The 12,074-nt window shown below is 45.7% G+C and overlaps 2 protein-coding genes and 3 non-coding genes across 5 annotated transcripts in view; 4 read left to right on the top strand and 1 right to left on the bottom strand.

Moving 5' to 3' along the window:
* Positions 1-12,074, top strand: part of LOC110439461 (uncharacterized) — a 1,085,403-nt gene that overhangs the window by 387,611 nt on the left and 685,718 nt on the right. The gene's annotated exons all lie outside the window — the stretch shown is intronic.
* Positions 2,418-6,539, bottom strand: LOC141381527 (uncharacterized). Its single transcript, XM_073946748.1, has 7 exons — positions 6,396-6,539; positions 4,843-5,155; positions 4,315-4,681; positions 3,657-4,196; positions 3,208-3,570; positions 2,857-3,047; positions 2,418-2,772 (listed from the first exon to the last, which is right to left on the bottom strand). The coding sequence occupies exons 2-7, from the start codon at positions 5,142-5,144 to the stop codon at positions 2,418-2,420; spliced, it is 2,118 nt and encodes a 705-aa protein (XP_073802849.1). The 5' UTR covers positions 5,145-5,155; positions 6,396-6,539.
* Positions 8,122-8,285, top strand: LOC141384164 (U1 spliceosomal RNA). The gene has a single exon (XR_012405220.1). It is a non-coding gene; the product is annotated as a U1 spliceosomal RNA (small nuclear RNA).
* On the top strand, positions 9,678-9,841 carry LOC137494393 (U1 spliceosomal RNA). Its single transcript, XR_011014353.1, has one exon. It is a non-coding gene; the product is annotated as a U1 spliceosomal RNA (small nuclear RNA).
* LOC137494390 (U1 spliceosomal RNA) lies at positions 11,205-11,369 on the top strand. The gene has a single exon (XR_011014350.1). It is a non-coding gene; the product is annotated as a U1 spliceosomal RNA (small nuclear RNA).

Below are 12,074 nucleotides of genomic sequence, written 5' to 3'. Positions count from 1 at the left end.
GTTTATGAAGTAATGTGCTATATATGCTTAGAAGCATACTTATAATGATAACTTATTTTAGTTAATTAGAAAAGTTCGGTTTAACTCTAATGTCTTATTTTTCACAACAGCACACATACATGTAAATCTGGAATCACCAGAGAGATTCTGACTGCATCAGCAACTAAACAGCCGCTATCTTTAAATAGAGAAACATGCAGAATAACATCAGCAGTTCATTGTTCATCTTTAACTCATACACTGGCTCTACTCTCCTCCACAACGGTGACAGACAGAAGAAATTAGCTTCAGGTTTTACAGTAAAATACTGTTTTTTCCTTGATTTAACAGTAATCTACTGGCAGCTGTGGTTGCCAGCAATCTACTGTTTTTTTACAGTCGATTTCCGTAGTTTAAATTAACAGTATATTACTGTTAAAATACATTTTACACTGTGTTTTTACCTCTCACACCTTTAACCCTTTAAACCCCAGAGCATATACTTCAGTTTTAATTGAAGTTTCCACACTACTGAGTGTTCAAGAAACATGGAGCAAAGCTGAAGTGAATTAATTAATTAACTTACTAATTAAATGATAATTGAGGATTAACAATGAATAAATGAAGAAATACTGAAGGAAAAAAACAAGAACAGAACATACAAAACTTTAGTCACAGCTTTATAATGAAATAACCTGAAGAACAACAAATGATTAAATCATTGAAATGATCAGCGGATGATTAAACAACTCTACAAACATCATCACCAGCTACACTTATTACTTAATACATGTATTTTTGTATAACATCTACTAAAGTTCTTCTTGAGAAAAACTGAAAGTTTTACGTCACCATCATGGAGAACAGAGTTTACTTTAGTTGGGCTCTTAGCCCTGTCATTTTTAACATTTATATATCTTGGCTGCTGCAATTTTTAAAAACTTTGTTTAAAAAGCTCCTTTGTTGTGGCAAGCCAGCCAAAAACCTAAATTAGATCTGGTGATGTTCATGTTGCTATTAAATGGCAGAGTCTGTTCTCATTTAGTATAATGAAATTTACTGCTCCTATTCAATGTTAAATCTATAGTTTACATTATATGTCTATATATGGCAATGATTTCTGGAAGTTTTTAAGAATATCTTGGACAATAACACTGCTCTATGGTGTAAATCGCACTCAAACAGACATCAATAATCAGCATATGAACCTCAATAATGGTGACAACTAACAAAATTAACAGTTTAACTCACAAACAGGCAACTGAAAGTCTAAACATAAACAACAGCAGAATCAAACACAAATAAAGAAAACCGTTAGACCATTATACAACATTTATTTATACCGCAATGCATGCTGGGATATTTGTACAGTGCCACTCCCAGCATGCACTGCAGCATGAAACATTTGAGATGTTACCATTGTTGAGATACAAGGTCAGATTCATGAGGTCTGAGTGTGCAGTTGTCATAACTGAACTGTTTTTGTATGTTATTTCTTAACTGTTAAGTAATTACAGAGGTATCTTTTCTGTTTCCACTTCTCATTAATTAAATTAATACCTGCAGCTAAGCATAAAATTTATTGCATGAGGCCCTTCTTCCAGATTTATACCAAAACATTTATTAGAACTAATTTCAGACAAATAGATTTCTCTATTTATTGACTTCCCAACTTTAATGCTGTAGTACAAACGTTTTGTAAACTCTGTATTACAGCAGTTTAAAAGTCTTCTTAAATGAGTACAAGGGTGAAGAGCCCAACTAAATCAGCCCCTCACTCCATTACGGTGACACAAAAACCACCTTAATTTCTGTTGGATCTCAATGAGAATAGTATGGAAGTTAAATCAGTCAGTAATAAGTGTGTGTCTGCTGTTGTTTGTGGAGTTGTTTAATGATCCTCTGCTGAGACTGAAGCTGTTTTATTTTATTTGATTTTATTTAATGTTGTAACTCAAGTCACTGTTTGTGTTTCTTGTTTATTTTCTTCAGTAATTGTAATTATTAACAGCAGGTGTTCATCAGTGTCTGAATTCACTCATTAGTGTTCATTAAAACTGTCAGGTGAACTATATTAGTTAACTAGTGTATGAAATAGTGAACAAGGGCACAAAGCGTGATTTCAAACACAGACTTCAAAACATCGAATCTGAACTCTGTTAGCTCACAGTTTTCTGCAGTTGGTTACTTTCTCGAAAACAAAAATGTTACCCAGAAAGCACTGTTTTTAACAGAATATTACTGTTTTAGTGAAAAAACATTATTTTACTGTAGAATCTGACCGTTTTTTAACAGCAATTTTTTACAGTGTAAATGAACAGTGACAAAACCTGTCATTCTACTCTATATGTTTTTGTTAACCACTCAAGTGTCATGCAGGTGTTGGAACAACATAATTGTAAGTTAATGAAAAAAATATATAAATTTTTAACAATGTTCTATATTGCTGTATTTACCTTTTTAGTAGAGTCCATTTTCAGCACTGTGCCAAAAGTGGACAGAATCTGGCTTCTGTAGTCCTGCACATTTTCGGCCTCAGCGAGAAGGAAGGCGTGGCGAAGCAGGTGAGCAGAAGGCATCTCTCTTTGAGGAGGTGGAGCCTCAAACTGGTGTCTAAAGGCTGACACAATCGCTCCGGGTTTTACCAGGGTCATCAGGAGGGTTGTGTACAGGTCCTTTCTGTGGAGATAATCCTCCACGTGGTTTTCCTGAACCTGCCGCCACACTTTTATCATTGTGTTCCCTTCGGTGCGATCCCGCAGAAGCCGGATCACACTCTTGTCTACACCACGCCTATAAAGTGTGATAATCAGTGTGTGATAAAACAGATGCTATTGTGGTAAATGTTAAATATATGCCACCTGTCAGTTTACTTACCTGTGTGTTAAAATCGCAGGGAACATGGCTTGGTGAGCCTCACTGAGCTGACAAAGGATTTCAGGATGCCATGCCAACCAACGACCCACCTTGGCACCAGCACCTTTTCTGCCTTCCTTTGTGCATGGCCCACAGCACAGGACCTCAGTCAGCATCGTGTACCAGTTGGCTACATCACAGATGTAACGAACCTGTAACATGATAAACCATTGTGTAATTTGAACTGTGTATGAATTTACATTTGTTGAAAATTGTCATTTAAAAAAGTACAATATGTTGCACTAATTGCAACTAAATATGATGCAGTGCACTAATTGCTGTAAAAATCATACAAAATGTAAACAGACAAACCTTGGTGTGGTATCCTGACTTGTAGAGGTGCACCTTGTTTCCACTACCCACACAGTCTTTACCACGGGGACACTTCAGTGAATATCTCCACACCCCAACTGGTCTCCAGACAAAGATGCGGCCCCGAAAGAACAGGTTTGGAGATGGCACAGTCCCGCTGACGTAGCCTGGAGGTTCAGGGGGGTAAAACCACATTCTGTCCGACTTCATTACCCGCCTTCTCTTCAGCACACCTGTACTGTCCTGGTAGACCTGAATGTTGGTGAAGAGCCCTCTTTCTGTGTCATCCTTCACCCACGAGAGGTCAGCTGGTGAAATGCCATTAGGGTTTTCCCACAAGCGCACCCAACCCTCAAGTTCAACCTGCAATACATGTGAACAAAGATTATCTTACTGCTTTAATAACAATTCACTTTTCATTTGTGCACTTAACATGAATATTTACTTACAGAAGAGTCACTCATGGCTGAGGACACTGGCTCCTTGTGTTTGGTGGTGGAGGACGTGGAGGCGGACATGGAAGCAGTGGCAGACATGGCGGTGGCATACTTGGAAGCGGTAGCTGATGTGAAAGTAGATGTTGAAGCCGTAGCAGTGTTGGCAGCCATGGCAAAGGTGAAAACTGTAGCAGTGGCAGCCGTGTAAGAGGTGGAGGCCGTAGCAGTGGTGGCAGCCATGTAAGAGGTGGAGGCCGTAGCAGTGGTGGCAGCCGTAGCAGAGGTGAAAGCCATGGAGGTGGTGGCAGCCAGGGCAGAGGTGAGAGCCATGGAGGTGGTGGCAGCCATGGCAGAGGTAAAGGCCATGGAGGTGGTGGCAGCCATAGCAGAGGTTAAAGCCGTAGCGGTGGTGGAAGCTGTAGCAGAAGTGAAAGCCGTGGCGGTGGTGGCAGCCTTGGCAGAGGTAGAAGCAGATGCTGATGTTGATGTGGTTCTTGATGATGGCACTTTTGACCTTGACCATGAAGGAACATCAGCTGTACATTTTAAATTCTATGTAAAAAAAAAAAAAAAAAAACATTAAAATGTCAATTTAATCCAAAATGTTGTACGTACAAATAAAAATAAGAAGTGACATAACGTTTTATGCTTTGTATTTCATAAGACTTACCTGGTCCTTTTTGTCATATATGTATTTTCTAAACCGCTTCATCTGCACACTGCTGATGTGTGTAACAGGAGTGTGCAGCCAGCGGGTGACAGAGTTATGTGCCCTGAGGATTAGGTCTTTCTGATTGCTGCTAAAATCTTGAGGCCTGTCCATCAAGGCAGCACGCTGGCTGTACAGCTCCCACATCTCCTGAAATGTGTAGTGTTCAAACCCTTTCTGCCCGTAGATGCCACGGTGGACGTTAGCTTCCAGGGTTACTGACAGCTGAGGGAAGCTCTCTGCATATTCTGCCAAGCAGTCCTTTATCCAGCCATTGTGGATCTTTTTGGGTTGCGTGGCCAGTTCCTCCCTGTGCTTATCGATCACACTGCAAACACATTTGAACAATTGCACAGCAAATAAATAGCAAAATAAACTAGACTGAAAACATCTGTATAAATATAGACATTATATATAATATAAAGTTAACTATATTATCTAATTTTAGTAGTTCTTAAATTTATAAAACACAAAATGGCATGTGCTTACAACTTCATGTAGCCCACATCATTTTCTGCCAGCCAGTGGAATGGGGCGTTGGCATACTGGCCAAAAGGTAGCACCAGCTTTCCCAAACACTGCTGCCGTGATGGAGCCAAAGTTCCTTCAGCTCGAAGGAGCCTTTCTGCATGATTAAATGCAGCATGTTCGTTCAGGAGCTGTGCCGGTGGGAGAGCAAAGCTAAGCTTTCTCTCCCTGTACAAACGGGCCTCCTTTGACGCCTGTAAAATGGCTTGCTGACGGTCCAGAGGAGCAGATGGATTTACAATCCGGAGTGTCGGCAATGCCATCTCGGAGGTCTCTGGAAAAAAACACATATATTGGATGGGTTTTAAGCCTTATGAATGATATCATGCAGTCATAAATATATTTAGAAATTTATGCTAACACATTATTAACATTATTAAACATAAATGCATGCTTTAAACAATATAATGCTTGACTTGAATGATATAATGTTGTAATCTCAAGCTAAAAGGCATCAAAGTGAACATGAATGGTTGATTACATCAAAACATGAATGGTTAATTAATGTAAGCACATGTCTTAATGTTTACATAAATATTTAATGGAATAAATGACTACAAGGTGGTATCGCTTTTTTTTAATGCTGTCTGTCATGTTTATAAATGTTTTCAGAGATATAAATGTGCCCATTTATGTGCTGATCGTTGCAGTTAGGATGATTTCACATTATTGCAACATAATAATAATATAATAAAATGATATAATGCTGTAATTACTAGCTAAATGCTATAAAGATTTATTAACATAGACGGAGCTCACATGTTAATGTTTACATAGGTATTTATTACTAAAAATCACAGGGCTGAATAAGCTTTTTAAAAATGCTGCCTATCATGTTTATAAACATTTTTAGTGGTTCAAAGGTGTTTATGTATGTGCTCTCATTAAAGATATGACTATTTCCCATTATAAAAACATTAATAACATTAAACATTTGAATAGAACGTTATAATCACCAGCTAAAGGCCATGAATAGTATATTTAGGTATACTTGTCTTGACTTTTACATGAATATTTACTGTTATATTTGATTTACATAAATGCATACATCGATATCAGCTTTTGTTAAATGTTTTGTCATGTTTACAGTATCAGTGACGATGAATCAAGCGTTTTCATATATTCGTTGTGTTTATAAATATTGTGTTAAACGTAAATTCACTTTTAGACAGCATACAAAAGCATATTGTGTCCGAGACATTGTTGTTTTGTCATTTATGTTTGTTTTTGTCAATCGGGGACATGATGAACGTTACGGTGGAACAGGATAAACAGTACGTCGCACCGAATGTCTAAATACACGTTAAAACACCGGTTTACTGTACATACTGTAACTTGTCACGATCCGAAAATTAATCTTTATCAATCAACAACAATACTGCGTCGCAATAGAACACCAATTGCAAGTTTTTCAAGCTTGATAAACACAATTAGACTGTTTACAACAGCAAAATTAATCTTTATGTCTGCTTAGTCAATGATTTGAGTAGTAAAATCAACAGATGTGGACTCACCTTCAAAGCAACGCCGTTGTATGCTGGTTGTAGGTTATTTAAGCTGAAGAAATCCAGTGTTTATGCATTTACATTTGTTTAAAACAGAAAAAGCAACAAACTAAAGTTTGAATCCTTTGATTGCGGCGAGAAGAGCGAAAGGATGACGCCCCCTTGCAGCGATTGGACGGCTGGATTCACAATCCGCTGTTTTCATTGGTCGCAGACAGTAGACAATATCTACGGTCACCGTACACATTGCACGACTGTAGAAAGAACCTCTGCGAACTCCCCAAATGTGGGTATCTCGACTGCATAATTTCTGGTAGTGGGGGACTGCGTTCGCGCTCTCCCCTGAGCACAGTGGTTCAAGACAGAGCTCAGGCGGTAGTGTCGGACCCGGCTGGAGCCAAGTGGTGCTCGCTGCAGAGCCATTTGAGGAGAGCTGAGCTCCAGCGATGGGGAGCTTAAGCTTGAGCTCCACTTTTTTTGCACTTCTTCTACGAGTGATGTCACTGGGGGTAGGGATAGGGGTGGGGTTGGTGTACGCATTAAAACAGCTTACAGGAGGAGGAGCGACAGCTCATGCTCCCCCTCGCTGGAGCTCAGCTCTCCTCGAATGGCTCTGCAGCGAGCACCCCCTCGCTGGAGCGGCGCTTCCCTCTCTTCCTCGTCCTCTGCCAAGCCTCTTTTGCTCCAGTAGAGCCGCGCGCGCCTGTGGAAGGCCTGCCCACCCGTCGCTAGAAGAGTCTGTTCTGACGCCGAAAACTACTCGAAAGGTCCCCCCTCAAAGCGGTTTGACCAGGTGAAGGAACACGCAAAGAGAGCCCCCGGTGGCTTTTGTCCGCCAAGCGAGTGTGCCCTGTGGAATGTCAGAATTTTATTTTTACCGGCCTGCCGCTGTTACTGACGGAACGAATGCAGACCGTGTGAAAGGTCATCATTTTATCTGCCATTAAGTAAGCGAACGCTTCTGCTCGGATCAGAGGTAACTTTGTTTCAAGAACTGCAATCTTTTGCAGACGTCTGTGGCCTTTTGGGCAGAGGGACGGTTCTAAACCAATCTGAACCAGAGGCAATTTCGCAGCCAGCCGTCGGTGGTTTCCCGTCCCAGGAATGTAAGGTGCTTGCAGCGGGAGGTTGTTTCGTTAGCGCTTCCGCTTTCGTCAGTGAAGTTCTTTTGCGGAACGTTTGTAGATCCCGTTGTCTTCTTCAAGCTATGTCGTTTGAGCACTGTGCTGATAGGCTGACGTGAGAAAACAGGACACAAAACATACAAGGCAAGAGTGCAAAGCACGGAGCTCTAGGCAAAGGCGGTCCGAACCGCAGCAAAGCAGGAGGTCGACATGTCCAAATAGACCAAATCAGAAACTAAGCAGAGAAAAACGGCATCTGTAGAGAAAGAAAACAGATGGAGGAAAAGAAAGAAAGAACAGGAGGATCCCCTCCCCTCCCCCCATAGAGGGTCTGTTATCCCCAGATCGAGTGCGTCCGGTGGAATCCATGTGTTGGCAGCCCCAACTGATGACAAAACACAAAGCAAGCATCTGGAGGAAGCTCAAACTCTTCATGCGTTGCCACAGTTACTAGCGAGTGGTTTGCAGGCACAGGCACGTCTGCTGCAAGTACAGCGCCGTCAGGAGACAGGGGTTGCTGGCCCATTCCCCATGCTCGGTGGCTGGGCATCACCGCCCTGGAGTACGGCCGATAGAAAACGGCGGCTGCCATTTGCGCCGCCCGGCAAGTCATACTTACTTGGCAGGGGAGATACCATGATCAAGAAGGTGGTTCACTCAGGGCAAGGCTTGGCCATTGCACTCCGGCCACGCTGACCCCTGCGAATTCCCCAAATGTGGGAATCTCGACTGCACAGTTTCTGGTAGTGGGGGACTGCGTTCGCGCTCTCCCCTGAGCACAGTGGTTCAAGACAGAGCTCAGGCGGTAGCGTCGGACCCGGCTGGAGCCAAGTGGTGCTCGCTGCAGAGCCATTTGAGGAGAGCTGAGCTCCAGCGAGGGGGAGCTTAAGCTTGAGCTCCACCTTTTTTTTGCACTACTTCTACGAGTGATGTCACTGGGGGTAGGGTTAGGGGTGGGGTTGGTGTACGCATTAAAACAGCTTACAGGAGGAGGAGCGACAGCTCATGCTCCCCCTCGCTGGAGCTCAGCTCTCCTCGAATGGCTCTGCAGCGAGCACCCCCACGCTGGAGTGGCGCTTCCCTCTCTTCCTCGTCCTCTGCCAAGCCTCTTTTGCTCCAGTAGAGCCGCGCGCGCCTGTGGAAGGCCTGCCCACCCGTCGCTAGAAGAGTCTGTTCTGACGCCGAAAACTACTCGAAAGGTCCCCCCTCAAAGCGGTTTGACCAGGTGAAGGAACACGCAAAGAGAGCCCCCGGTGGCTTTTGTCCGCCAAGCGAGTGTGCCCTGTGGAATGTCAGAATTTTATTTTTACCGGCCTGCCGCTGTTACAGACGGAACGAATGCAGACCGTGTGAAAGGTCATCATTTTATCTGCCATTAAGTAAGCGAACGCTTCTGCTCGGATCAGAGGTAACTTTGTTTCAAGAACTGCAATCTTTTGCAGACGTCTGTGGCCTTTTGGGCAGAGGGACGGTTCTAAACCAATCTGAACCAGAGGCAATTTCGCAGCCAGCCGTCGGTGGTTTCCCGTCCCAGGAATGTAAGGTGCTTGCAGCGGGAGGTTGTTTCGTTAGCGCTTCCGCTTTCGTCAGTGAAGTTCTTTTGCGGAACGTTTGTAGATCCCGTCGTCTTCTTCAAGCTATGTCGTTTGAGCACTGTGCTGATAGGCTGACGTGAGAAAACAGGACACAAAACATACAAGGCAAGAGTGCAAAGCACGGAGCTCTAGGCAAAGGCGGTCCGAACCGCAGCAAAGCAGGAGGTCGACATGTCCAAATAGACCAAATCAGAAACTAAGCAGAGAAAAACGGCATCTGTAGAGAAAGAAAACAGATGGAGGAAAAGAAAGAAAGAACAGGAGGATCCCCTCCCCTCCCCCCATAGAGGGTCTGTTATCCCCAGATCGAGTGCGTCCGGTGGAATCCATGTGTTGGCAGCCCCAACTGATGACAAAACACAAAGCAAGCATCTGGAGGAAGCTCAAACTCTTCATGCGTTGCCACAGTTACTAGCGAGTGGTTTGCAGGCACAGGCACGTCTGCTGCAAGTACAGCGCCGTCAGGAGACAGGGGTTGCTGGCCCATTCCCCATGCTCGGTGGCTGGGCATCACCGCCCTGGAGTACGGCCGATAGAAAACGGCGGCTGCCATTTGCGCCGCCCGGCAACTCATACTTACTTGGCAGGGGAGATACCGTGATCAAGAAGGTGGTTCACCCAGGGCGAGGCTTGGCCATTGCACTCCGGCCACGCTGACCCCTGCGAATTCCCCAAATGTGGGAATCTCGACTGCATAATTTCTGGTAGTGGGGGACTGCGTTCGCGCTCTCCCCTGAGCACAGTGGTTCAAGACAGAGCTCAGGCGGTAGCGTCGGACCTGGCTGGAGCCAAGTGGTGCTCGCTGCAGAGCCATTTGAGGAGAGCTGAGCTCCACCTTCTTTTGCACTTCTTCTACGAGTGATGTCACTGGGGGTAGGGTTAGGGGTGGGGTTGGTGTACGCATTAAAACAGCTTACAGGAGGAGGAGCGACAGCTCATGCTCCCCCTCGCTGGAGCTCAGCTCTCCTCGAATGGCTCTGCAGCGAGCACCCCCTCGCTGGAGCGGCGCTTCCCTCTCTTCCTCGTCCTCTGCCAAGCCTCTTTTGCTCCAGTAGAGCCGCGCGCGCCTGTGGAAGGCATGCCCACCCGTCGCTAGAAGAGTCTGTTCTGACGCCGAAAACTACTCGAAAGGTCCCCCCTCAAAGCGGTTTGACCAGGTGAAGGAACACGCAAAGAGAGCCCCCGGTGGCTTTTGTCCGCCAAGCGAGTGTGCCCTGTGGAATGTCAGAATTTTATTTTTACCGGCCTGCCGCTGTTACTGACGGAACGAATGCAGACCGTGTGAAAGGTCATCATTTTATCTGCCATTAAGTAAGCGAACGCTTCTGCTCGGATCAGAGGTAACTTTGTTTCAAGAACTGCAATCTTTTGCAGACGTCTGTGGCCTTTTGGGCAGAGGGACGGTTCTAAACCAATCTGAACCACAGGCAATTTCGCAGCCAGCCGTCGGTGGTTTCCCGTCCCAGGAATGTAAGGTGCTTGCAGCGGGAGGTTGTTTCGTTAGCGCTTCCGCTTTCGTCAGTGAAGTTCTTTTGCGGAACGTTTGTAGATCCCCTCGTCTTCTTCAAGCTATGTCGTTTGAGCACTGTGCTGATAGGCTGACGTGAGAAAACAGGACACAAAACATACAAGGCAAGAGTGCAAAGCACGGAGCTCTAGGCAAAGGCGGTCCGAACCTCAGCAAAGCAGGAGGTCGACATGTCCAAATAGACCAAATCAGAAACTAAGCAGAGAAAAACGGCATCTGTAGAGAAAGAAAACAGATGGAGGAAAAGAAAGAAAGAACAGGAGGATCCCCTCCCCTCCCCCCATAGAGGGTCTGTTATCCCCAGGTCGAGTGCGTCCGGTGGAATCCATGTGTTGGCAGCCCCAACTGATGACAAAACACAAAGCAAGCATCTGGAGGAAGCTCAAACTCTTCATGCGTTGCCACAGTTACTAGCGAGTGGTTTGCAGGCACAGGCACGTCTGCTGCAAGTACAGCGCCGTCAGGAGACAGGGGTTGCTGGCCCATTCCCCATGCTCGGTGGCTGGGCATCACCGCCCTGGAGTACGGCCGATAGAAAACGGCGGCTGCCATTTGCGCCGCCCGGCAACTCATACTTACCTGGCAGGGGAGATACCATGATCAAGAAGGTGGTTCACCCAGGGCGAGGCTTGGCCATTGCACTCCGGCCACGCTGACCCCTGCGAATTTCCCCAAATGTGGGAATCTCGACTGCATAATTTCTGGTAGTGGGGGACTGCGTTCGCGCTCTCCCCTGAGCACAGTGGTTCAAGACAGAGCTCAGGCGGTAGCGTCGGACCCGGCTGGAGCCAAGTGGTGCTCGCTGCAGAGCCATTTGAGGAGAGCTGAGCTCCAGCGAGGGGGAGCTTAAGCTTGAGCTCCACCTTTTTTGCACTTCTTCTACGAGTGATGTCACTGGGGGTAGGGTTAGGGGTGGGGTTGGTGTACGCATTAAAACAGCTTACAGGAGGAGGAGCGACAGCTCATGCTCCCCCTCGCTGGAGCTCAGCTCTCCTCGAATGGCTCTGCAGCGAGCACCCCCTCGCTGGAGCGGCGCTTCCCTCTCTTCCTCGTCCTCTGCCAAGCCTCTTTTGCTCCAGTAGAGCCGCGCGCGCCTGTGGAAGGCCTGCCCACCCGTCGCTAGAAGAGTCTGTTCTGACGCCGAAAACTACTCGAAGGTCCCCCCTCAAAGCGGTTTGACCAGGTGAAGGAACACGCAAAGAGAGCCCCCGGTGGCTTTTGTCCGCCAAGCGAGTGTGCCCTGTGGAATGTCAGAATTTTATTTTTACCGGCCTGCCGCTGTTACTGACGGAACGAATGCAGACCGTGTGAAAGGTCATCATTTTATCTGCCATTAAGTAAGCGAACGCTTCTGCTCGGATCAGAGGTAACTTTGTTTCAAGAACTGCAATCTTTTGCAGACGTCTGTGGCCTTTTGGGCAGAGGGACGGTTCTAAACCAA

This window comes from Danio rerio, chromosome 4 (assembly GCF_049306965.1).
Source record: "Danio rerio strain Tuebingen ecotype United States chromosome 4, GRCz12tu, whole genome shotgun sequence".
Lineage (NCBI taxonomy): Eukaryota > Metazoa > Chordata > Actinopteri > Cypriniformes > Danionidae > Danio > Danio rerio.
This window is presented reverse-complemented; position numbering and strand designations above follow the sequence as displayed.